Genomic DNA, 23,619 nt, shown 5'->3' with positions numbered 1-23,619 from the left:
AGGTAGGTTTCATCTTTGAAGCCTTGACTAACTATTATAGAATTTAATTTAATCATCAAAAAATAACTCCAGTGGGGTAACCCACCGCTGCTATAATAAACATATCGACAAAAAAATAATAACCACCACCACTGTCAACATCACCATTATCCTACAAACTCAAGCAAAAACAAAACCTTTTCAAATGTAGTTATTTTGACCGGGGGGCTAGTTTATTACACCAGAGTACTAGTGATTTATAATTTATAATTTATATTGTCCCTTAAAGCATTTGAGGCTTTCATGTGATATTCAGAAATGCAAGTAGATTATCAACAGTCTACAGTACTTTCCCTCCGTCTTGGCAATGGCGGAAATCACCAACAAAGCTACGCTGCACATGTCTACAGTCTGTTCTTGTGCTGTGGAACATTCCCTCAGACAGAAACAAGTGAAGTTGATAATGTGTCACTCCCCAGGACTCCTGGAGGCATAGCAAGTGCAAGTCTGAATAATATGGATTTGATACTAACTAGTCACTTTAAAATTGACAAGTCACATCACTGTGCTTTTATTAGCATGAGGTTCATTGATGTGCCACGGATCACACATGTGAGCCCTTTCAAGCGGATATATTCCTTTGCATCTTGGATGCAGCATCTATAGAACTGAATCATACTTCATAATGACTTTGGGTAATAGGACCTTCCCACTGATGGTACCAAACAATGTTGTTATTCGATATTTTAATGTCTACTATATGCAATTATAGTATTTACTGCAACATTCAGAAAATTTTAATTTGAAATTATTTTAACAAACCCAAACTCATGGCTTTGAATACCATTGGAATTCTACTTTTAAACGAGAGATAATAAGGGGTTAACCCACTTTAGGGCAATGCAATGAAGATTAGAGAGAAAAGCAGAGCCACTGGACCAGGGTCAAAAACACAACAATCGTTGACTAAAATGCACACCGAGACACTTTAGTACAATGGTAGTCATTATTGTGCTTGTTGGGATCGCAGTAGGAATATACTGATTCAGGAAAAAGGTGCCAAGACAAATGTTTTCAAATTGGGGTTACTGGGTTTCCGCTCAGCCCACATTTGCAGACAGATGGCCTCCCACAAGCCTGGCACTGTACCGGAGGCTGGTGATGTAAAGATAAATACACCAGGTTTCCCAAGAAGCTTAAAAGGCGAATGCCCCCAGCATGGATTTAGAGCATGTTCGCCACAAGTATAAATGACTCTGCAAAACATGAATGATGAAGACCAGGTGGGAGCCAGCTGAGCATGTACCCAACCCACCATTGCACGGCAGAGCCCCCAGCCTTTTCAGTGATCAGGGCAAAGTGGGCCGGGCCCACCCGCACTCACCCTCGTAAAATATGAAGAAGCTGCTTGATGCCTCCCCAAATGCGAATTTCCACACTGGTCTCGGGGTCCTCACAAACCTGCACCAGGATCCAGACGACACTCCAGAGCAGCTTCAGGTGGTCGGAGTGGAGCAGGCTGAGGAGGACGGGGATCCCCTCATAGAGCTTCACCTGCTCCTTTACCTGGGGCTCGGCACAGAGCAGCCGCAGCAACTCCGCGGTCAGCCTGCGAGGGAATGGGGAGGGCGAGGGTAAGGACCACAGCACGAATGAGTAAGACTTACATTTACTTAGACTACAGCTATCATCGCTGCATGAACTGTGACTCTAACGTCTTCTAAGTGACTGGTCAACATAAATTTTCTGTGAAGGGCTGGACCACAGCCAAATGTTTTCGGTTTTGCTGGCACATGGGCTAACCACCCAGTCATGCCACGGTGTGCAAAAGCAACCATAGACGACACATAAAAACAAATGCACATGGTTTCATCCCAGTAAATCTTTACTTTAAAAAAAACAGGCAGGGAGCCAAATTGAGTCATCAGGTCACAGTTTGCTGACTGCTGTTCTAAGAGATTTTCTCATTATGTCCTCACGGGTCTGGCTAAAAACCTCCTAACCAGCAAATAGGTGTCAAGTACACAGAATGGGACCTGCACTGTGCTCAAGGCAAGAGAAACATACAGGCTTTATCCTAGTCTTCAGAAACTGACTGCGCAGTGGCAAAAACAAGGCACTAATACAAAATGGCAAAAATGCTGCAATGCAGGGGAGTGACGTGAAAACGATGATGGCATAAGACGTAAGGCTCAGCTGAGCTCTGAAACATGATGATGAACATTGCCTAGAACCACCTTAATCTCCAGTCTCCTGCTCTAAACACTCTCTGTGGATGGTGGCACCCGTTCCCGTGGCTTTGAGCTTTCCCTCCACCCTGGTGCTATGAGAGTCTGGCCCAGGCATAGCCCCTGACTCCGCAAGTGCGAGCCACACAGCTGTCTGCAGGTACCCACCCCACTGTGTCTAAACTCAAAGGCCTCATCCTCCTCCCCAGAGCGGCTCTTCCTCTAATATCCTTGATCTTGATTCACGACACCACAGCCCTCTCCATTTCCAAGCCAGAGGAGTGGGAATCATGCAAGACACTCTTTCCTTCTCTTTCCCAACCTGCCATGCCAATCAAGAGCCTTCAGCGGCCCCACTTCCCGAGCAACTGCTGGGGTCGATCCTTCTGTGCAGCTAGCTAACCCCACCGCTCCACCCACCATTCCTGTGGTACTTGATCATGCCCCTCTGTCATCTGCCTCTCCAGTGTCCTCACTCCCATACTGCCTCAGAATTCCTTTCCCCTGAGCCAATCCGCCGTGGCGCCTCTCCCTCCCGAACATTTATGCCGTGACATTCGGAACACATGTTCTTTGGTAAACAGTATTCTTCACCTTCTCAAACTTTCTGCACAACACGTTCCTTCCTGTCATAAGTGGATCTCATTGTGTAGCTGTATTTCCCACTCCACAGCCCCTATACACTGCTATCAAAGTGATGCCCCCAAAATAAATCTGATCATGCTTAAAATCTTTCTGGGAATTCCCCCTAATATTCATGATAAAAACTACACTCCTTATTTAGCACAAAGAACTCATGAAGACCTAACAAATAGTTTCTTATTGACTCATCCATAAAATATGGAATTCATTGGGGTTAGTATATGGATTAAATGGTGAACACACAAAAGTGCTTAGGGCAGGGCCTGACCAAACTTAGCTGTATTTTTAATGTATCATTAACTGTCTAGTCTAGGGTTCCCTCCTGCACTCTTTGCTCCAGCTGAGCCTGACCATGTGAGATCCTCTAACATGTACCATTTCATGTGGGAGTATATTCTGTTTTTACTTGCTCTCTCCCTGGCTGGATAACTCCTGCTTCCTTCAGGAAACTTGGCACGGCCCCACAGGGGCTCTGCTCCATGCTCCGGAGTGTCCTGCGCACCCACTGACCGCACCGTTCACAGTGCTGTGCTGGAACCACTGACCTGTGAGTCTGGCCCATCTCCTACACTAGACACTCATGTGTTATGCACTTTGGTTCACCAACACTTGCACTGTGGCTGTTTGTTGAACGAATGGGTGCAGAGAGCCAAGTCTAGTAGAATAGTTTGCAAAAGAATGTTAAAATGGCTTTAAAGAGAATCCAGAGGGACTTACAATGGATTAAATGTCTAAGTTTCATTACTTAACTTTCTGTTATCTATTTTGCCTCTTTAGAAAATTATTTACTCACCTAATATCAAATGATATTGGCTGCAACTATGAAAACAAACTAACAACTATCTGTATACAGTAATTCTTTAGAATAATATGTAGTTCAATAAAAATGACTTTATTTTACTCTAGGTTTTGAGCTATACAAACAGGAGGTCATGAAACAAGTCAATACCTACATTAATTTATTTTACTGGCCTTAAGCAAAATAGATTTTAGCAATTAACCATTTATTCAACACATAATCTGAAATTACTAAAAACAGAGTCACCTCAGAGTTTCTTTCCTTAAAGAGACAAAAGTAAAATAAATGCAATAAGCAAAAATATTAAAGATGTGATCATAATATCTATACAATTTGATTCTATGCCCAGATCTAGAAGTAATACAGGACCAAAGAAAGATAAATTGATACACCACCTCGCTCTACTTCCTTTCCATGAGCTTAAATAGATAAGAAGTGCCAAGCTGACTCATGATATTCAGCTAACAATATAAATAACATGACATAACAAAAAAATAATCACTTTCATCAAATATAAAACATTGCCTCTTTCCCTGTGAGCAATCCTACCTTTTGGAAAGCAAGTCATATTCATGTAAAATCATCAGCAAACTTTCTACAACGTTGAGTTCACTTATCTTCTCCCTACATTCTGGGCTACAAATTGAAAACTATTAGTAACTCCTAAAAACACAGCTAACCATATTCACTTATTTAATATCCTAGCTCTCATAGTAACTGAAGAGGAGAAACAAAACGCAATATAGCTCCAGGGGGCAGGGCGGCATCAAATTCCCACATTCAGTAAACATTATCTGTCACCAATTTGATTAACAGTATGATGGTAACACAACTCCCTTTCTGCAAAGGGAATCATGCTGTTTGCCAAAAAAGTGATGATCAGCACTGTTCATGAGAGCTAAAACATGTAAGTGAGCTACATGTCCTTTGACAGATGAGTGGATAGAACAAATGTGATATGCACAATTGAATATTATTCAGCCATTAAAAAAAAAAAAGAACCTGAAGGGCATTATGCTAAGTGAAACAAGCCAGACAGGGAAAAGCCAGCACTATATGGTATCACTTATATGTGGAATCTAAAAACAACAACAAAACTGATTACACAGAAACAGAGAACAGAATAGTGGGTGGTTGCCAGGGTCTGGGGAGAGAAGGAAATGGGAAGATCCAGGTTAGAGTAAAGAGTCTCAACTTGCAGTTGTAAGCATGAATACTGAGGATGTAATGCACAGCACAGCGACTATAGTGAGTAATGCGGTGTCGTATGCTTGAAAGCTGCTGAGAGCAGGTCTGTGTCCTTGTCACTCACACACACACACACACACACACACACACACACAGTTAACCATGTGAGGTGATGGATGTATTCACTATCTTGTTCTTGGCAATCATTCCACAATGTACATCAAGTCATCATGGTGTACACTTAAAATACATCCAATTACATTTGTCAATATTTCCTACAAAGTTGGAGAAAAAATTCAAACAAAAAAGCAATGATCCACTTACTGGCATAAAATGTATTTAGAGCTCTTTTGAAGTAATCATGATATATATAAGAGGATAGGTTGCCTACATTTTTTAAGGGTAAAAATGTTAGAAAATGTTTCATATGTTAAAATAAAATACACAGGTACACAAAAAAAATGAAAAAAGGAGGCTGGGGAGATTCAATTGTCAAAGAAATACTGAGGTAATTCTGAAAATAGAAGTACATGAGGGCAGGATGAAAGACTAGGTAAATATTTCTAGTCAGAAAAAAAAGAAAATTTTAAACTGTGATTGGCTTTTTTCAACAACTTAAATTTTAAAATGATACTTTTCCATCCAGGATCCTCTTCCACACATTTATGATATGCCATGCTTATTTTCCTAAGTAGGTAACAGAGTAGAGAAACGAATCTAGTTTACATCCCTGCCACGGAACCTGCTACAGCAGCAGAACTGGAAAGTATATCGAAAGACACGTACCTTTCAGCTAAGCTGGCCAGAGCCAGAAGGGCACCCAGCAGAACGTTAGTATCTCGGGCCCCGAGTAAATTCACTAATATCTGAAAAAATGAAGTAAAAGAGTGTAATTACATAAGTACCACGAGCCCCTTGAAACAATATACTGTTTCTTTGTAAAGATCATAGAGGTTTGACCTCAAAAGGAGTTTCGTTAAACATTCACAGGATCCAGTTCTTCACAAAGAACAGGTGTGGCTTCCCTCTGTCCTTTGGAACTCTGACACTGGCGACCTGTAACCATCCCCTGCCCAGGACAGAAGGGGAAAGGGCCCAAGCTACGTGGCCAGCCTCATTCTCACATTTCCCTCCACTTCCCTGTGCCCAAGAGGTCTGCTCTGCCTCCTCGGACCCCTCGCCAAGCAGAAGTGGGGAGACCAATGACCCGAACACTGGTTGTAACAACTAAGTGCATGTAACACCCGCCACTGAGAACACATTCTGGGTCAGGCGTTGTGTTAGGCACTTTCCAAATTATGAAACTATTTTTCACCAAAATGTTGAAACCTCACTCTTCCCCAAAACTAAGCAAGACATGGCATCACTACCAAGCACTCCGTGTGGCTCTCAGACCTCTAACTAATGCTGAAAGAGCACCGATCAATGCTTCCAGACTTTATCCCAACCAACACGGCTTAGCTAGGAGTCTTCGAGATCCTATCTAAATTCAGACTTCTCTGAATTCCCATTCATGTAAGTTCATTTCTCTTCTCCCCGCATTTTTAGAACTCAGGGTCCCCCGAAAGTGCACACCCAAAAGTATTCTAGGCCAGACCGGCAACAACTGCTGGATGACGTTTTGGTTTCCATCATGAAGATTCTGCACCTTCATGATCTCATGTATGTTTTTGTGGAGCCGTCATGATCTTTGTTCCTCTGATCCTTTCCTCTTTGTCACCTCTCACCTTTCCTTTCCTCTCTCTGTCTTCTGACTTAATGTTTTCCAAACCTCAGCCACTGATATCCTTATCACAATTTTTGCCACATCCACTTAACACCTCAATGCTACTCAAAAAAATGTTTTTTTTTCAATTTCTAAAAAATAATATCATGAAATATATAGCTATCTAAATAAAAAAAATCCGAGCTGTGTATCACCTAGAATCATCCCCTACACGATGAGCGGCACCTTCGGCGACCTCGCTCTAATATACACTGGAAGGTGGCTCCCTGGGATGTGAGAAACCCACAGACTCCTGAGACTTGGCTCTAGGCAGCTACCATCTAAACAGTTTTGCTATAAATATAAAGTCAGCCTGTTTGGGTTAAATCTGCATTAACCATCTTGAAAGGTACACTTGACCTATATGTTCATAACATTATGGCACCCGGTTATAAGGCTGCACCACGTGAAATTGGCCCACAGACCATGGCAATTTCATGTGGTTCAAATGGACATAACCCTGAAACTCATTCTATGAAACTAAAAAAAAAACCTCTTTTTTTTTTAATTGGAATATTCCAAACTTCATGAGATAGGTATTATTATTAACCCAACTTTGTAGACGGAAAGTAAATAACTTCTGACATTTTCATAGAAGTTTAATGAAACAAAAAATATTTTTACCAAATTCTGCTGTTAGGGAAATCTCTCTTACATAAAGTAAGCTTGCACTGAAAATCTTAAACATTATCCCTGGTTGGCATGGCTTACTTGGTTGGAGCGTCATCCCATACACTGAAAGGTCACAGGTTTGATCCCTGGTGAGGGCACATACCTAGGTTTTAAGTTCAGTCCCCGGTTGGGGCACATGATGTTTCTCTCTCTCTCTTTCTCTCTCCCTCCCTTCCCCTCCCTAAACATGTCCTCGGGTGAGGAATAAAAAAGAAAAAAACTTAAACATTAAATTGGGTTTTTAAGATAAGAGTTGTGATTTAAAAGCCTTCCTTCTGCTGCTGTATGGACTGTATTTCTATGAGTACAAACCTTGTATCGACGTATTTGTAAGCACACCTAGGGTTGGTTTATGTATAGCCAGGGTTCTCCAAGCAACACATAAATTATGCAATAAACTTAGTTGGCATAAAGTGACATGGGGAAAAAATAGTTTCAGAAAACTCTATAATTGCTCCTTTGGCTGACAAAGAATTTAAAAAAAAAAAATGGTTAGTGGAGATTTACAACTGGAGGCGAGCTTAGCAGATGTGTGAACTGTAATTCCATGGGACTTGACCACACCGGCCCTGAACCCCGCCCAGCCTGTGACCCTTTGCCACGTGGAGCTTCAGTGTTAACTCCTCCCAGGACCACTCACCTTGTGGGCTCCACTTGCGGTGACCCATTCTCTTTGGTCTTTGACAGCAGCAAGTTTTTGAAAAATATCTAGAAAGAAAGGAAGGAAGTCAAAGAGTGACATGGAGCTTAAAGAGGGCAGTGCTCCTAGAACCTCAGGTCTGGAGTGTTGATGGGCGAGTGGAGAAAGGGCAAATGGGAAGAGGGATCACCCAGAAGGAACCATGGAGCAAGGAGGAACAGGGTGATTTGTTTTTGATTTCAAGAATTACCTCTCAAGCTCAGCTAGTATTTATTGTACAACACTATTATAATAAAGGAATAAGGAGGTAGCAAAAAAGCAAATCTTTTCTTTCATGTAAAGTTAAATGAGTTTTTTAATATCATTACAAGTTCAAAGTGAAAGCTGTTTTTCAAAGACCATTCCTATAGAGATTTTAGCTCTGCAAAGAGGAGAGGGAAAGCCAGCGAATGGGATGGACCTAGCAAAGTTCCTCAGCTGAGGGAAACAGTGGTTCCCAAAGGACCTTCCTGGTGCCTAGCGCTCGCCACCTGCCCTTCTCTCCCTGTAACTGAGACTCAGCGTACTGCCCTATAAATGCATGGGGAACAGGCCTGTTCACTAAGAAAGGGGGCCAGGGGCCCCCACAGCTGCACACCTCTGGCTCCTCGAACCTAAGAGGATGGGAGGTGGGGCTGAGAAGAGACTCCAAAGAGAGAAGATTGAGTGACCAGAGAATAGGTCACCCACACAGACCAATATTTTCACATTATAGTCATCATATTAGTGCTTTGTGTCATCATATCAGGGTTTTACTTTGTTTTCTTTTAATGTTCTGGACATTCCAAATTATGTGAGGTAGTTATCACCATTAACTCAACTTTACAGATGAAAACTGAATAGCTTCTGACATTTCAATAGGCATTAAAGGAGCCAAAAAATATGTTTACCAAAATCTGCTGTTACGGAAGTCTCTCCTGAATTGAATAAAGAAAGCCTGTGCTCAATGAAAATCTTCCTGAACTTGATATTGGGCTTTTCAAGGTAATAGCTGTGACCTAAGTCTTCCTTCCAGGTATGTTTTGGCACTTATTATAACAATTGGCATAGAGTATCAACACAGAACTGGACATGGATACACTCATAAATATTCAAAGTATCCCTTTTCCTGCTGCAAACACCATACTGCTTATTCTTGCAAGTCCAGAGAGTTGGCTATGCCCCCCCCCAAAATGCTTACATGTCATGTTGACCAGCTTGTCCACACTGTGCTGCTCTTCACCATAGCCGAGGTACTCATTGGCCACAATCTCCATGTACTGCAGGAGGGACCAAACCAATAAGCAAGTCAAGGACAAGACATGGAAAAAGCACACAAGCAGGTGACAAGATTGTGCACTTCTGAAAATGACCTGTAGGTGGCGCAATAGATTCGCCAAATAATTGTGCTCTGGACCCATTTCACTCAAGTGAGAAAAGGTGGTTGAGTTTCTGATTCTTTGCCTTCTCTTGCATGCCCTGAAGTTGAGGGAGGGACCATGTAAAAACTGTATAAACTCTTAAAAGTCCCCAGATAGTTTGTAAATAAATAAGTTTGTAGTGTAATTTAGTCTGCACGTATAAGAAACAAATAAGATGCATTATATATAGTATATAGAATTTTATTTATTCATTGTAACTTTTTAGTAGAATTTTTATAACAGATATACGTCATTGAGCTTAAATTTTATAATACCCTAAGGTATAGCTAGCCAGCATACATCAGATAGTACAAGTCAGAATAAGATGGGCATAAGGTAGTCTAACAATTCCTAACTATGGATAAAATGATAAGAAATAGGTTCAGAAAAACACATTAATTTCTGATATTATAATGGAAGTTAAAGTGAATAAGAGTATCATTCACAGTATAGTTTTGTGAAAGACTATTTCATTAAGTGAGGAAAATCTCCAGCCAATTTTTTAAATCGTAAAAACAAAAGCTAGATACATTGTATCCATTTCCCAAGAATGAAAATACAATAAAATAAAATGGACTTAACATTCAGTTGCCATTAGCCTCCATCTTTCTTTAATGATTTGGAACGAGTTCGCAGGGCCACAGGCTTCTTAGGAAAGCTGTGTTTCTGCGCGTGCCATGGGCTTGAGGAGAACGGGCTGCTGCCACTCAAAGCCATGCCATGCTCTATCAAATTAATGAGCCCAGACTTTTTATTAGCTCAGCATCTGTGTTCTCCTGCTTGCTTTCCCTCAGTGGTTAGCAAAGCAGAACAATAAATGAAGTTTATAAGCATTCCTCACATTGTCATGTACTTGTTAAAATCTTGGTGAGCACAGTGATTCTTTTTGTGTGTGAGGAAGCTGTGAACAGCTTCAAAACCAATGTTTTCCCCCATCACTTAGTAAGTGCAAGGCTGAGGACTCAGGCCGCCGGCCAGCCCAGGCCTCTTTCTTTTCACCACTAACTCAACACTTGTGACCTTTTACAGCACCTTGTCCTTTCAACTGGCTGGGTCAAGTGAGCCCAATTAGCCAAATAAAATGTCATGGGTCCTGCTCTGCTCTCTGAGTATCTTGCTGCACACGCACACTTCACACCCTGCTCCTCCCCTTGGTAAGCAGCCTAAGGTTAAAAAAAAAAAAAGGCAGCCACTTTGTCACATGCCTCCGTCATCCTTGCCCAGAGCCACAGCACAAAATGGAAAGGCAGGACCATCAACCACAAAAGGAATCTTACCTGAGCTAGGTTTTCAATCCCACCCAAGGTATGGAGTATTTCCTAATAAATAAAAACAATGGGACATGCATTAAAAAAAATGAGGGTGGAGGGAAAAGTTACATGCACTTTTATTAAATCATGAGATTTAGATTATTTTAGGAAGATCCACATTATAACATAAACATGGAAAACTTCAATGCTTGCCATTCACACTCCATGTAAGATCAACCGTTAATTAAAATGAAAGGTGGGTTGAGATTTAGAAACTGTAATTATGTGCAGAGCTTCAGCCAAACTCCACGTCTTTCCACTTCCTGCCATGTCATCAAAAAATGTTAGAACTGGAGACCAGTAGATATCATTCCCTTCAACCCCTTCATGTTGTGGGTTAGGAAAAAACCAAGACCCAGAAAGGTAAACCATTTTGCCTAAGTGACAAGTCGAGGTGAGAATCCAGAGTCACCAAATTCCCGGGACCTTCCTCTAGGCCTCTGCCTGGTGTGGTCCATGGACCAGCAGCATCGGTCTCACCTGGGAGCTGACCAGAAATGAGAAATGTCCGACTCACCCCACACCTGCTGGATCATACTCCGAAACTCAACAAGACCCCTGGGAAATTCACACGCTCGTAAGGACTGAGATGCAATGCTGTAATAGACTAGAGTGCAGGGTTTCCCTTTAAACTGACTGGGCTAATGGTCTTCTTAAACCTGTGCCCTTCTAAACCAATGTCAGGATAATCTCTGCAAAGTGTCTCCTGATACAGGTCTTTAAGTCCAATTCCCAATAAGAAGGCATGTTATTACACTTCTGAAGCTGCTCTAAAAGTGTTAATTGGGAAAGAGGAGGAATGGGAGGCTGGAGTCATGGAAAGGACTTGCTCGAAACTCTATGAATAGTAAATGCTCTCAGGTTATTCACACTGACATTTATTTTCAGGCCAACATATTTCTGGTGACCCTAACCTGTTTAATTAAAGCTGTATTGACATCTCTCTTCTCACCTGACCTGCTCACAAGGAAGTTATTTGAAATACAAACGTCAGCCACCAGGGCAGTTCTGGGAAATGCAGAGGGATGAGATGAGTACGTGCGTGCGTGTGAGAGAGAACAGCGCAGTCCCACCAGGAGGCTGGCCGAGCGAGCAGGCTGGGGGAAGTGCTCCGGGCCTCCCGGGTCACGGCTTCCTTATTCTGCATGAAGTGAATTTGGAAACGCTAAACATACCCAGGTTTAAATTAAGAATGAAGGGACATTTATAACTCAATTAAAAATAGTTCTGTGACTAGCTACTAACTTGAATTCTCACCCTGGCTACTCAATCTAGAAAAGCTATAATTAAAGAATATGAGTATTGTATACATTATTCCTACTTATGGCAGGGTATTTTGTACATCTAAAAATAACATTCTAAAACTATTAATATTTATTCTACAAATATTTTTTTCATTCCTATTATGTAAAACTCTTATGTTAGGCTCTTAAGAGGACACAGACATGCAGATGACTGAGGTGTATTAGGAAGCATAAGGTATTGATAGACCTATAAATAATGGGAATTTAAGACAGAATGTGGTCAGTGTTCAAAGAAAGTTGTACATGAAATGCTACAATACCCCAGGGAAGGGACACATCACACCCTGTTGAAAGGACCGAGGGAAACGTCATAAGGTGATGGCCTCAGGTGGGCTGAGAATGATGGGTAGATTTGCTGAGAAAAGTGGGGAGGGGGAAGATAAAGGAGGTCCCAAGCAAAGAGAACAGTAAGCTCAGAGGTGCACAGAGGTTGTGCAGAAAGAACCTCAAGCTGTTCCCTAACTCCACAGAGCACTTCCATAACCCCACAGAGGGCATCACTGGGAACAGTGTCAGAGAAGCAGGATGGAATTCCACTGCGGCAGGGCTTGGACATGCGCCTGCATTTGGACTTTGCCATGCAGACCATGAAACCCAGTAAAAATGTGTGAATGAGACACCGGCTGGAGTCAGCTGTAAGGACTTCCCTCTAGTCTGAGAATAAACAGGGATGCAGAGTGTCACCTGGAAGCCCACTTGGTTGGCAGAGGCCGTGGGAAGGCAGATGGAGACGTGGGGACTCCAGGCTTTGGAGTGGTAGGATCAACTGAACAGGAAGACACGTTGGAAGACAGGGAGTAAAATGGAAGACATCACCATATTTGAGCCCGAGTGACTGGGGACAGGGACATGATTAGCAAACACAGGAAGGAGGGAGGAATAGACTAGGTCACAGGAGAAGGCTTGAGTGGACATGCAGAGTTCCTGGTGGCATACGCAGGTGGAAAATAAAAGTACAGCTGCCCTTGAAATCTGAGATGAGGGCAAAAGATTGAAATCTGACATAAAGGAGATTTAAATTTGAAGCTTGGATGAGAAGACTCGGAGGGAAAGGATAATGTTTAAATGATTGGTCATGGTCATGGTTGTTTCTAAATGTTTACCTTGACAAGGATTGCATCTATCCAATCACATTAACAACACAGGACTAAGTCTGTGTTTCCCCCACTATGTTGTGGGAATGATCATTCTATTCTGCACAGTGGGTGGGATTAGAAATTCTACCAAAAAAAAAAAAAGAAGAAGAAGTTTCATGATCAAATTCAGAGTGCTTGGGAAATGCTGGGGGCTAAGTTAAACAGAGTTTAACAAGCTACTTTATCATAGGACTCCTCGGAGCTTCTCATTCTGCCGTGCATGCTCAGTCTCCGGAGGGGGGACCGGAGAGCAGCTTTTCCTCAACATCATTCATCGAAGCACAGTTCTTCTCACAGAGCACTTTTTAACTACCGTGAAGCACGGCTTGAGAAGTGCTGTCATGAAATATAAGAAGGGCCAAGAGGCTCTGTCCCTCTCAGAGAATTCTGTTGCTATGTACTCAAGAATTTACCCCGCGTTTACGAAATAAACACTCTGCCACCTCTCCTGCTCCTATGGAGACTGGAGTCGGGCCAGGAGATTGCTCAGAGACCCGTGGTCTTCCTTGTATTTCCTTTGGCTATACCAACGGGACTGCTTTAACCTGGGAGCACCTACTGGAGAAAAGCAAGACCACAAGGTAGGCACATACCCGGGCTTGGCAGGCTGGTGACTGATCTGAAAAGCAAATATGCTGCATGCTTAGATTACAGCAATGCCTCCCACATGCCCTTTCGGGCCTCAGCATTCTCTCCCTGGTCACAGGCTGCGAGGCCACAGGCTGGGCTCTGCACTTCTGAGCCTGATGACCTGGGGAGCCCTGTAGTCAATCAGTCCGTCAGCTCAGTGTGCACCATGTGAACAAGTGTCCTTGTTCTGCCTATTCCCTGAGCTTTTCCTTTTAAAAAAACGACACAGTAATATAATACAGATAAAATGTATGTCTAAAACAATGGAGCACACTGCATGCCAACATGGGTATTGTTAGAACAATGCACCACTATTTTCACCACAGCTGAAAACATCATTGCCTTCAGACATGCTCACCCTACATCTCCCCGGCAGCTAAATCAGTGTGTAACATACTGCAGTGAGCCCCTGATACTGAACCATTAACGTGATCATTCTCTGTGCAACACTTATCAGTGCTTCCACGCTGTTACTCCTCCATGACGATGTTACAGCCCCTCTACGCACTGCCCTTTGTGTATCTTTCCAGGAGCAATGGCAACCACCCTACCGGGGGGGCCTGCAGAAGAACCACAGAGGTCCACGTGGAAGTTACTGAGTATAGTGTGCTGCGGCAGTGCTTCTCACGCTCGCTGGTCTTTGTGCCCCTTTGCACTCTTAAACATTATTCAGAACCCCAAAGAGCTTTTGTTTATGTGGGCCATATCTATTTCTAGTTCCCATATTGGCAACTGCAAGTGAGAAGTTTTTAACACACGAGAGTTCGCAGCGCACACTCCATCCAGCATCAGAGCCCCGACGGATCACACCCCCTGCCGGCTCTGGACCACTCCATGGCGCACTGGTTAGACTGTGCGAGCGCCAGGGCAAACACCACACAGGCATTGTTCGAAAGGAAGTTCTGATCCTGTGGCCCCCCTGAGGGGGATTCAGAGACCTGTAAGCAGTTCTTACACTCGGAGGACCATTTTGCTACTATGTCATCGAGATGGCTGCCCAAACAGCTCTGGAAACTTGGGGCAGATAGGTGCTTGTGAGTGAAGAACAGCAACAGCAACAAATGATAGTTGAAGCCCAGAGCCAGGGAGATGGGGAAGATGAGGATAAAGAAAATGACTTTGAAAAAGTTAACATTTAAAAAAGCGGGGTTTTAAAAAGGAGCAAGTAAATACTACAGGAAAAAAGTGCCGAGGAAGAGCTAGAGGGCCTGGGGGTTGCTGCAGGCCGGCAGAAAACGTGGTGAGAGGCGTGTGCCGCCGCAGAGGCAAAGGGACGCAGGCGCCGAGAGAAGGCCGTTCAGCCAGACTGTCTCCTTATTGGTGTCTAACGTAACTGCAGTCAGGAGCTTTTAAGATATTCTCTTTATCCTTGATAAATAGCGTGCTATGGGTTTGCTATGAGTCCAGCGGGCATTTATCTTCATGCTGCTTGGGATTCCTACACTTGAAATCTCAGAATATATGTCTTCCTCTAACCATGGAAAACTCTCAGCAATCACGGCTTCTCTTTCATCCAGGGTTTTCTTGCTGGAGTCTCTGCGAAGCACACACGGAAGCCTCTGCACACTGATGGGCAAGATTCAATCTACGAGCCACCAGTCTGCAGCCTCTGGGTCTAGGAACGGTGACTGAGGCATCGCACACCAGGGTCTGTTTAAACGGCTTCCAGAGAGAACCTTGGACACAGAATTCGACATGCAAGTCACACGATACATCAGTCTAGACAGAAAGGAAGTGGGTTCAGGAGACATCTCCTGACCTTTCAAAAATGTAGTCGTGAAGGTAAGATAGAAGATGTGAAAGGATATCTGGGTCAAGAAACGGGTACTTTTATGATACAGGAGAACGAGAAGGGAGCCACTGACAACATAACAAAGAGAAGAGAAGAAAGGGTAAGCCCTGGCAAGAACCAGGGCATATTTCTTTCAAAACAAGAAGAGAAGTGAAGTTGCAGGATAACCCAAATATTTCAGGCAACTAAGGGGAGGAAATAAGAGCCCTCCCCCTGGGATGTCTTCCGAGTTCCCTGTGAAACAGACGATGGACTGCGATGAGGACGACGGGTGCAGGAGGCGGGCTGGGTGTGAGAAGTGGAGAGGGCTTGGAACCGCCGCTGCGGCCCTGCGACGCTGATTCCACAAGCGAGGAGAGGAATGCCCAGCTGCGGCGAAGGCTTGCGGAGATTCTCCGGCACAAACTGTCGTAAACCCCAGCCTAGCCTGGTGACTTTGGCCAAGAATTCTTGGCAACTTAAGATCTTAAATAGCTGCCTGAGCACACGCTCTTCTTTGTGAAATGAGTGGCAGCGGGAGCGACTCAGAGAGCATCCCCTTGTATGGAAAGGCTGGAAATCAGCCACAGATACGGTTTAATGTGTGTTTTGGTCACGTACTCCCATAAACAAAGAGCCGACTGAATTCTTTCCTTTGGAGAGCACTGCAATCAACCCTGTTTCAATCCATCAAGAGCTAGATTAAGAAAGGAGATTAGCAGAACATGACACAACTGTCATCGGTTTTCTGAACAAACAGAACATCGCTAAGGCAAATATTTTGCTTATTTCTGTAAGTGAAATGAACTAGCTCCCCGCCCTCCTCCGTGAATACATATACAATGTTCTCATCCAAACAGAGACATGCTGGAGAATAAAAGAAGGTGCTATTAATAATTAAGTGGGAACAATGAGCACAACTGGAACCGACCCAGGCAAAGTGGAACACATGGTTCAGCCTTATTACATATGGCCCACACAAAATTGCTTATGGCAGCTCGGAAACGCACAGAACACATAGTTCTGTATGTTTGGTCACGAGAGAAATGGACAACTCCCAGCCAACTCTGAGCAACCAGGACATAAAGCCGTCAGAGTGCGTCCTGGGTCCCATATTCAAATGGTCGAGGTTAGCTAACCCATAATAGCACAAAGCCAGCCTAGAACACAGAGGGAAGAAGCAGATGATTCTTCTAAAGGACAAATGTGGAGCCACCACGACTCTGAGAAGAATCAAGTCGGAGCAGGCTCTGTGGCTGGCTAATGCCAAAACACGTTTTTGGTTTTCAAACCAAGTTTGGAATGGATGAATGGAAACATATTCGACTCAAATGATAATCCATCAATAGAATCAAATCCAAAATACATGATCTTCAGAGTGACCTGAGCTTCCTGGCAACTTATCAGAACAGGGCATAAAAGGAGACACTTCTTAGGGGAAAAAAAATAATCTGTGAAGATTACCAAAGCATGTACAAGTAATGCTTTTTGGATATTGAAAAACAGCAAGCAGAAACTACAGGGATTAATGAGCAATTTTGAGGCCCAGAGGAAGTGGTTCTCAAACTCTGGTGGTTGCCTGACTGGCAGTGGCAGCATCACCAGAAACTGGCTAGCAATGCAGATTATCAGGCCCTCCCCAAACCTGCTGAATCAGACACTGCCATCTTTATGTCCCACGTGTGCTTCTGATGCACAGAGGGTTGAAGTACTGCCCTTGATGGAAGCAGCTATCCAGCAGCCAGGATTAGAGGAGTAACTTCTGAAGTCCAGGTGAAGGGTTAGGTCAGCTTTTCTTCAGGGCCTTACTGCTAAAGCACTAAGTTCTTGCTACTTATTTTCGGGCCATGGACCAGTGGTATCGACATCCCCTGGAAGCTTGTTAGACGTGCAGAATCTCGGGCCCCCATGTACACTGACTGAAGCAGAACCAGCATGTCCAAGGTCCCCAGGTGATTCCTCCACACAGTCGAGTCTGAGAGACACTGAACATTCTACTAACTAGTGAGACCAGTGGGAGGCCCCTTGCTCACCTCCCACTCAGAGGCTTGGGTTGGATTTGGGGAAGCACATGGACTCTGGATCAGCTGCTAAACCTGCAGGTCCTGCCTTTCCTATGGGCCACCTCCGTAGCTTCATAAGAAGCCCCCACTTGCCACTGCTGACTTTGACCTAATGAGCTGCTTAGCCTCGAACATGGTTGAAGGTGTGGCTAGGCACACACCTCTCTGAACTGCCTGTGGTTTGAAATGCCAGGTAATAATGAAAACATAGGCCAGTGTGTAATCCACTTCAATCTCATAGGTAATATAGTAGAAATGTACAGATTTTTTTGCCCCAATAAATCACTTCTCTATCTTTTTAAATAGCAGATGAGATCCTTCCCAAATTTGGAAGCTACTGAGTTGTGCAAGAGAAAAAAAGTTAACACATTTGCTTCAAAGAAAAACCCACCAGTTTGTTTGGGGTTTTTTTTTTTCATCTTCATCACAAGTAGAAAATATCTGTATTTTTTTTTTCAACCAACCTGGTAACATGGATCCCGCATTAGCAGTCTCAGACAGATTAACACTCTCAGGAAATGAATAGATGGGGCTCGGTTAACCCACTCTCTGAAAGAAGAAAACAGGAGAGAACATGTTTGTTCGTGTTTGAAAACCAACGTGCCAGTTCATGAACAACACAAGACCATGGAGGAGAATGAGCAACATACAAAGGAATAACATTAGTCTACTTAACATTTAATCTTCATGCCCTGGCTGGGGTGGCTCAGTGGATTGAATGCCAGCCTGCAAACCAAAGGGTCGTTGGTTCAATTCCTAATCAGGACACATGTCTGGGTTGTGGGCCAGGTCCCCAGTAGAGGGCGAACGAGAGGCAACCACACATTGATGTTTCTCTCCCTCTCTTTCTCCCTCCCTTCTCTTTTCTCTAAAAATAAATAAATAAAATCATTTAAAAAATAAAACTTAATCTTTACTGGGAACTGTTATTTGGGACTTAAGCACTTGACCCATTTTAATGCAAAACACTTAAAAACCATTATCACTCTGAAGCAGAGGCCCATCATATTACGTGGTTTACAATGCCATTACTGACTCCAGGCTGCCCCTGACCAAAAGAAATAGCTAGAAGGTCCTGTAACTAGGTTCAACTTAATAAGAATGGGTGCCCTAATAACTTAGTATCCATTTGAAAAATAACACACATACACTAAAAGAAAGATTTTTGTATTGTATTCTCAAATAACCACATTTACTTATCAGTGGGGTGTGTGCACGCAGACACTAAGCAACCTCCCGAGCCTTGGAACCAGATTGGACAGCAGCATCTCTGTGTCTGCTTCCACCTGCTTTGCACCACAGCAACCGTGGAAACCCCAGCGTCAGTAAGACACGCCATCCAAGTGTCAGGAAGTAGCACAGGCTTAGTGTGGAAGTTGTAAACTCCCCCGAGTAGTTTGCACTGCGGCTGACGGATGCCATGTATCACTGTTGTCCTTGAACATTTAAAATATCCCCTGACCCCCCAGAGTGTTCCCTGAAGCCCCAGGGCACTTCAGTGGGCAGTTTGGGTGACTGAGCCTTCGGTGCTTCCCGTGGCAGCCCTCTGCAGTATGTTAACACTGGAGCCTCCCGGAGAACTGGAAAGATGCTCCCTGAGGTGACATGAGACCAGCCTCAAGCAGCTGTTCTAACCCAAGTATATGTCGTGGTGCAGACGCCGCCAACGTGGCACAGGCTGCATCCGAAGGTGAGAAGCTAGGAGGCTGAGCACTGGCGGGGACTGCAGCTTGCCACCGTGCACACCACCTGAGTCACCCTTGCAAGGTGGTCCCTGCTGGGTGACCCTTGCCTCACACTGCCCTCCAAGCTGGTCCAACCGTGGTACTTGGTACAAATGTTAACAGAATCCTAAAATAAAAAGTATCTGCTATTCCCTACTTAGCCAAGAAAAACCAAGGAAGATCAAGAAAGCTGTTCCAAATTAGAATCCACAGAATTTCTCCCTCCCTCTCTCGCACCTCCACAGCTGGGCTCGTTGTGCTTCCGGCAAGGTTCCTTTAAAGACCTGCCCCTCTGTCAGTTGTAGCATTTACTAGAGCTGGATCTCAAGCCAACGCTCATCTGGCTTGTCCCACCTTAACCCTTAATGGTAGAATTCACCTTCGTCTTCTCTGCACTCCTGAGAAACTCAGCTCTGCCCACAAACCTGCACATCCCAAACCAGAGTTCAGAAGTCCCAGCCTTGTCAAAGGCAGGATGGACATCTGCGGTTACTGTCACTAAAGGAAGGTGTCCTCCCCCACCCTGTTTCACTGACACTCCCCCACAAGCCACCCGCCATTCCTGCCATCTAGTGAGACTTAGCTCATGGGAAGGAGGTGGGTAAACATGCTTTTCCCACAGCCTTATATCGCCAAGGATGCATGACTGTTCCTTACAGATCAGAGCCCCACGCAGAGGCCTGGCCCGGTGGGGAGAGGGCGGGCAAGCTATCCCAAGAGCATTGCTGGCTGAGAATTATTCTTCCTGCCATCACCAAGGCTCCCGGCTGGAGCTGCCCACCCCAGCTGCGGTCAACACTACAACCCTTCTCCAGCCCAGGCAGGTGACAGTGACACCTTTCCTATGAAGGCAAACCCCAGTTTCTTCTAAAAATAAGGGCAGGATTCAACCTATCCCGGAGCTATTAGCCAGGCAGAACTAACTATCCAAGCTTGCGCTGGGAAGCTGCACTACAGTTTATCCTGAGTCCCCCACACTGGGAAAAATCATGCAGATCTGAAATCTTTGAATCTAAAACAGTCACCTATGGGAACACTTGTAAGGATGTGGTTATTCTGAGGCTCCTAGTGCCGAGAGCATAGCTTTAGTCTTTAACAACAGGGAAACGGCACGTGACTGCTTTCCCTTGCAGTGCTTGGGTGAGCTAAAGATCGCATGCAGCCTGGGCTGCCCTGCGGAGACACATCCCACAGACCCACCAGAAACAATGGCTAAGGTGCAACAGCTGCTGGCCACCCGATGAGGTGCAATGCTGATTGCCTTCCATTACTTGAGGCACAGGTGGCAAACACAAGGCCCACGGGCCGCATCCGGTCCCCCACCTTGTGTTACCCGGCCCAGCACCTTGTTTCTACCTGGTGGCAGCACTGAGCTCTCACTTGACTGTTACGGAGCAGTTACATTTATGCAGTCCTAAAATTACATTGGGCCCTTTGAAGGCAACCTCGAGGCTGACGTGGCCCCCCGGTGGAAATGAGTTTGACACCCCTGCCTTAAGGGAAAAGCCAGGGGATGTCCTGAGAGATGATTCATGCTACAAACATTTGTCCACTTGGTGTTATTCCTAACTGTATTCGATCTTTATGAGAAAAGTTCATGGCCTCGCCAATATTTTTTCATATCGGAATAAATATGAAATGCTTTTTGTTTCCTGACCCCTCTAAAAAAAAGAAGAAGAAAGAAAGAAAACGATTCCACAATGGGCTTTCATTTTTTTTAACTATTAAAGGAGTGTAAATAAATGAAAAGTTCCAGAAAAGTCACAGAGTTGAAAGTTCTATTCCAAGCGAATGGCATTTTTTTTTTTTTTTTTTTTTGCTTTGCAGCTTTGGGACCAAAGCCCGAGCTATTAATATTTCTACATGATTCTGGCCTCCGCTGCTGTAAATGTAAATAGAATCCCTGGTGTCTGAGTCCTCTGGCTTCTCCTCTGCGAGCACTGACCTCGGAGGGAGCAGTTGTCCCTTCCTTGGCTCCCGGCCCTCGGCTCCCCACGAGAACGTGGCACCTCGCATGCGGCTCTGGTGTTCAAGGGGAATGGCGTGTTCTGTAAGACGATATGGGTCTCTGTTTGCCAAAACTTGGGGGACTAGGAAACACACAACGCAGCGCCACCCGAGAGCTGCGGAGAAGAGTAGTGACAGGCTGCGGCGTCGGCCTCCGTTTCACTGCGGCAGCAACTGTGGCCTCGAGGCGCCGAGTGACCGGCCCAAGTCTGTGTGGAGGTGCAAGCCGGTGCCTGGCTCCCAGGCCAGGGCTCCTGCCATCCTCCCCCAATCTGGTCAGATGCAAGGGGACAACTGAAGAGAAAGCAACCCTTGTTATGGGAGCGGGAGGGCTCAGCCCAGGGGCCGGGGGTCCTTTGAGGCAGCCCTGAAAAACCCGTCTGTCTGCAAAGACAGTGTTTCCCGGGAGGCTTGTGTCCCAATATAGCACCCACGCAGCCACGGATTCAGGGCAGGCAAATGTTTATCCCCTCTTGTGACTGAGCTTCTGCCACGGCTTCCACACGACTATTAATACACGGCAGCGTGATGGGCTCCCATGGCCTTTGTCTACGCCCAGCTGCCATGTCACTTGCAGCATCAGATGCCACCTTCTGCTGTCAATGTAAAGGGAAGGAAGCTGGGACCGAGCTGAAAAGAGAAAGGGTAGTTGGGGGGTTCGCCTTCTCATACGGTGGAAGAAACCCACATGGGGTGTGAGCGTTCCATGGAAACATGAGTCACAAAGCCGTGATGTAGAATATTGAATACAGCTGCAAGTACCGAGATAAAGGGGAGCATCAGGTGGTCTGGGGTCAAGTGAATCCTGGGGCTGACGCAAACACCGGAGGTTTCAACCTAGACCCGCCCCCCGCCCCATTTGCAATGTGCTTCCCTCTGTCTCGCTCTCAGAATGAGCAGCAACTTCACGGTAGAGTGTTCCTTAGATTTCCCGTTTCATGTTGTTGTACTGTGTGCTTTAACACAAACAACTGCCAATTTTGACTCCAAATGTTAACGTGGGAGAACTCAAGCCCGTCTCAAAATAAATATTACCTCAAATTCATATGACAGAGCCCTATTCTTTGGATAGTTGATAAAGTAAAATAACATCAAAATGGAAATTAACTATAAATGAATATTCAAGGAATCTACTCATTTGTTCCACTATTCTTAATGGGTCTTTGTTCTTCCTCCGTGTCTACCACTAAATCTCACCCAGAGCAGGCACCCTATCAGAAGTCCATCCAATGAATTATGCTGGTCCCTAAACTCAGAGAGATATTGAGCAGAAAGGACTGTCTTCTGGGTGTTTCTTCTAAACAGTTAATGAAGGTTTCAGAGGTAGAATGGTTTCAAACATTTGCTCATCACCGACTAGGAGCCAGGCATGGTTACACACCCAGGGACGAAAGCACGCACTTGTGCTCATGGTGCTTCTTCTAAAGGGACAAGACCATTGATACACACACACAGATAAAAATGGGTGGTGACCGGTGAAGAACAGCTAAGGTTAAGGGCATAGGGACACCAGGGATGCTATTTTAGGACAGTCAGAGAAGGATTCTCTGATCGGATTAGCATCTGAGTGAACTGAGGAGAGAGTCTAGGCCTGAAGAGCCGAAGAGTTAAGTATATAGTCTCTGAGCAGGAGGGCAGTGGTTTGTGCCAAGAACGGCAAGGAAGTCCGCAGGACGGGAGCAGAGGAGCAAAGACAGAGCGCGAGGAGGTGAAGTCAGAGAGAGGGCAGGAGCCCAATCCACAGGGCTTTGCAGAAACCAAGTAGGGACTTTGGACTTTTTATTCTGGGAAGTCACTGAAGGCCTTAGACAGAGGACTGCCATGATCCGGCAGAGAGTTTGAAAAATCCTCCTGGATATGGTATTGAGACCAACCTAGGGAGCTAAGGATCAAAGCAGGGAGCCTGGTCAGCCCACTGCACTGGGCCAAGCCAGAGAGGTCGGCAGCTGGGACTCGGTTCACAGGTGGGGACAGCAGGTAGTAAAGCTGTGGGCAGGGCAATGGGGGAGAAAAATCGAAAGTCCTGCCAGGCATGTTACCTTTGAGATGCCCAAAGGAGAAGCCCACCAATCACTATGAGAAACTGAAGATGAACTGTCAGAGAGAGAGATATACTTCTACGACACAGTCTCTCAGAGCAAAGCTGATAGAGTCATCCAAGGATGGGTGAACTTCCATTAGTGGGACCATTTGGAGTCGTGGGAATGTGGTTTCCAAATGTATTTGTCACTTATTGCCTGGCTCTCAGAAGCTCCTGTGCTGATGGGAAACTGTCATCTATTGATTTGGCCAGGTTAAAACTGGTTACATGTGGCCCAAGAA

General features: G+C 44.9%; 1 protein-coding gene across 4 annotated transcripts in view; it reads right to left on the bottom strand.

Annotated features, from left to right (window-relative positions):
• The window catches only part of NEK10 (NIMA related kinase 10), a 182,724-nt gene that overhangs the window by 125,629 nt on the left and 33,476 nt on the right, over window positions 1-23,619 (bottom strand). For all 4 annotated transcript variants that reach the window (XM_028518291.2, XM_028518292.2, XM_036030574.1 and 1 more), the window contains exons 6-12: window positions 18,031-18,115; window positions 10,630-10,671; window positions 9,133-9,211; window positions 7,914-7,981; window positions 5,623-5,702; window positions 4,198-4,284; window positions 1,364-1,588 (exon numbers count right to left, since the gene is read on the bottom strand). In XM_028518291.2, coding sequence (XP_028374092.1) covers window positions 1,364-1,588; window positions 4,198-4,284; window positions 5,623-5,702; window positions 7,914-7,981; window positions 9,133-9,211; window positions 10,630-10,671; window positions 18,031-18,115 — 666 coding nt within the window. The remainder of the gene's footprint in view (window positions 1-1,363; window positions 1,589-4,197; window positions 4,285-5,622; window positions 5,703-7,913; window positions 7,982-9,132; window positions 9,212-10,629; window positions 10,672-18,030; window positions 18,116-23,619) is intronic.

Source organism: Phyllostomus discolor, chromosome 7, assembly GCF_004126475.2.
Source record: "Phyllostomus discolor isolate MPI-MPIP mPhyDis1 chromosome 7, mPhyDis1.pri.v3, whole genome shotgun sequence".
In the NCBI taxonomy this organism is placed as follows: Eukaryota; Metazoa; Chordata; class Mammalia; order Chiroptera; family Phyllostomidae; genus Phyllostomus; species Phyllostomus discolor.
This window is presented reverse-complemented; position numbering and strand designations above follow the sequence as displayed.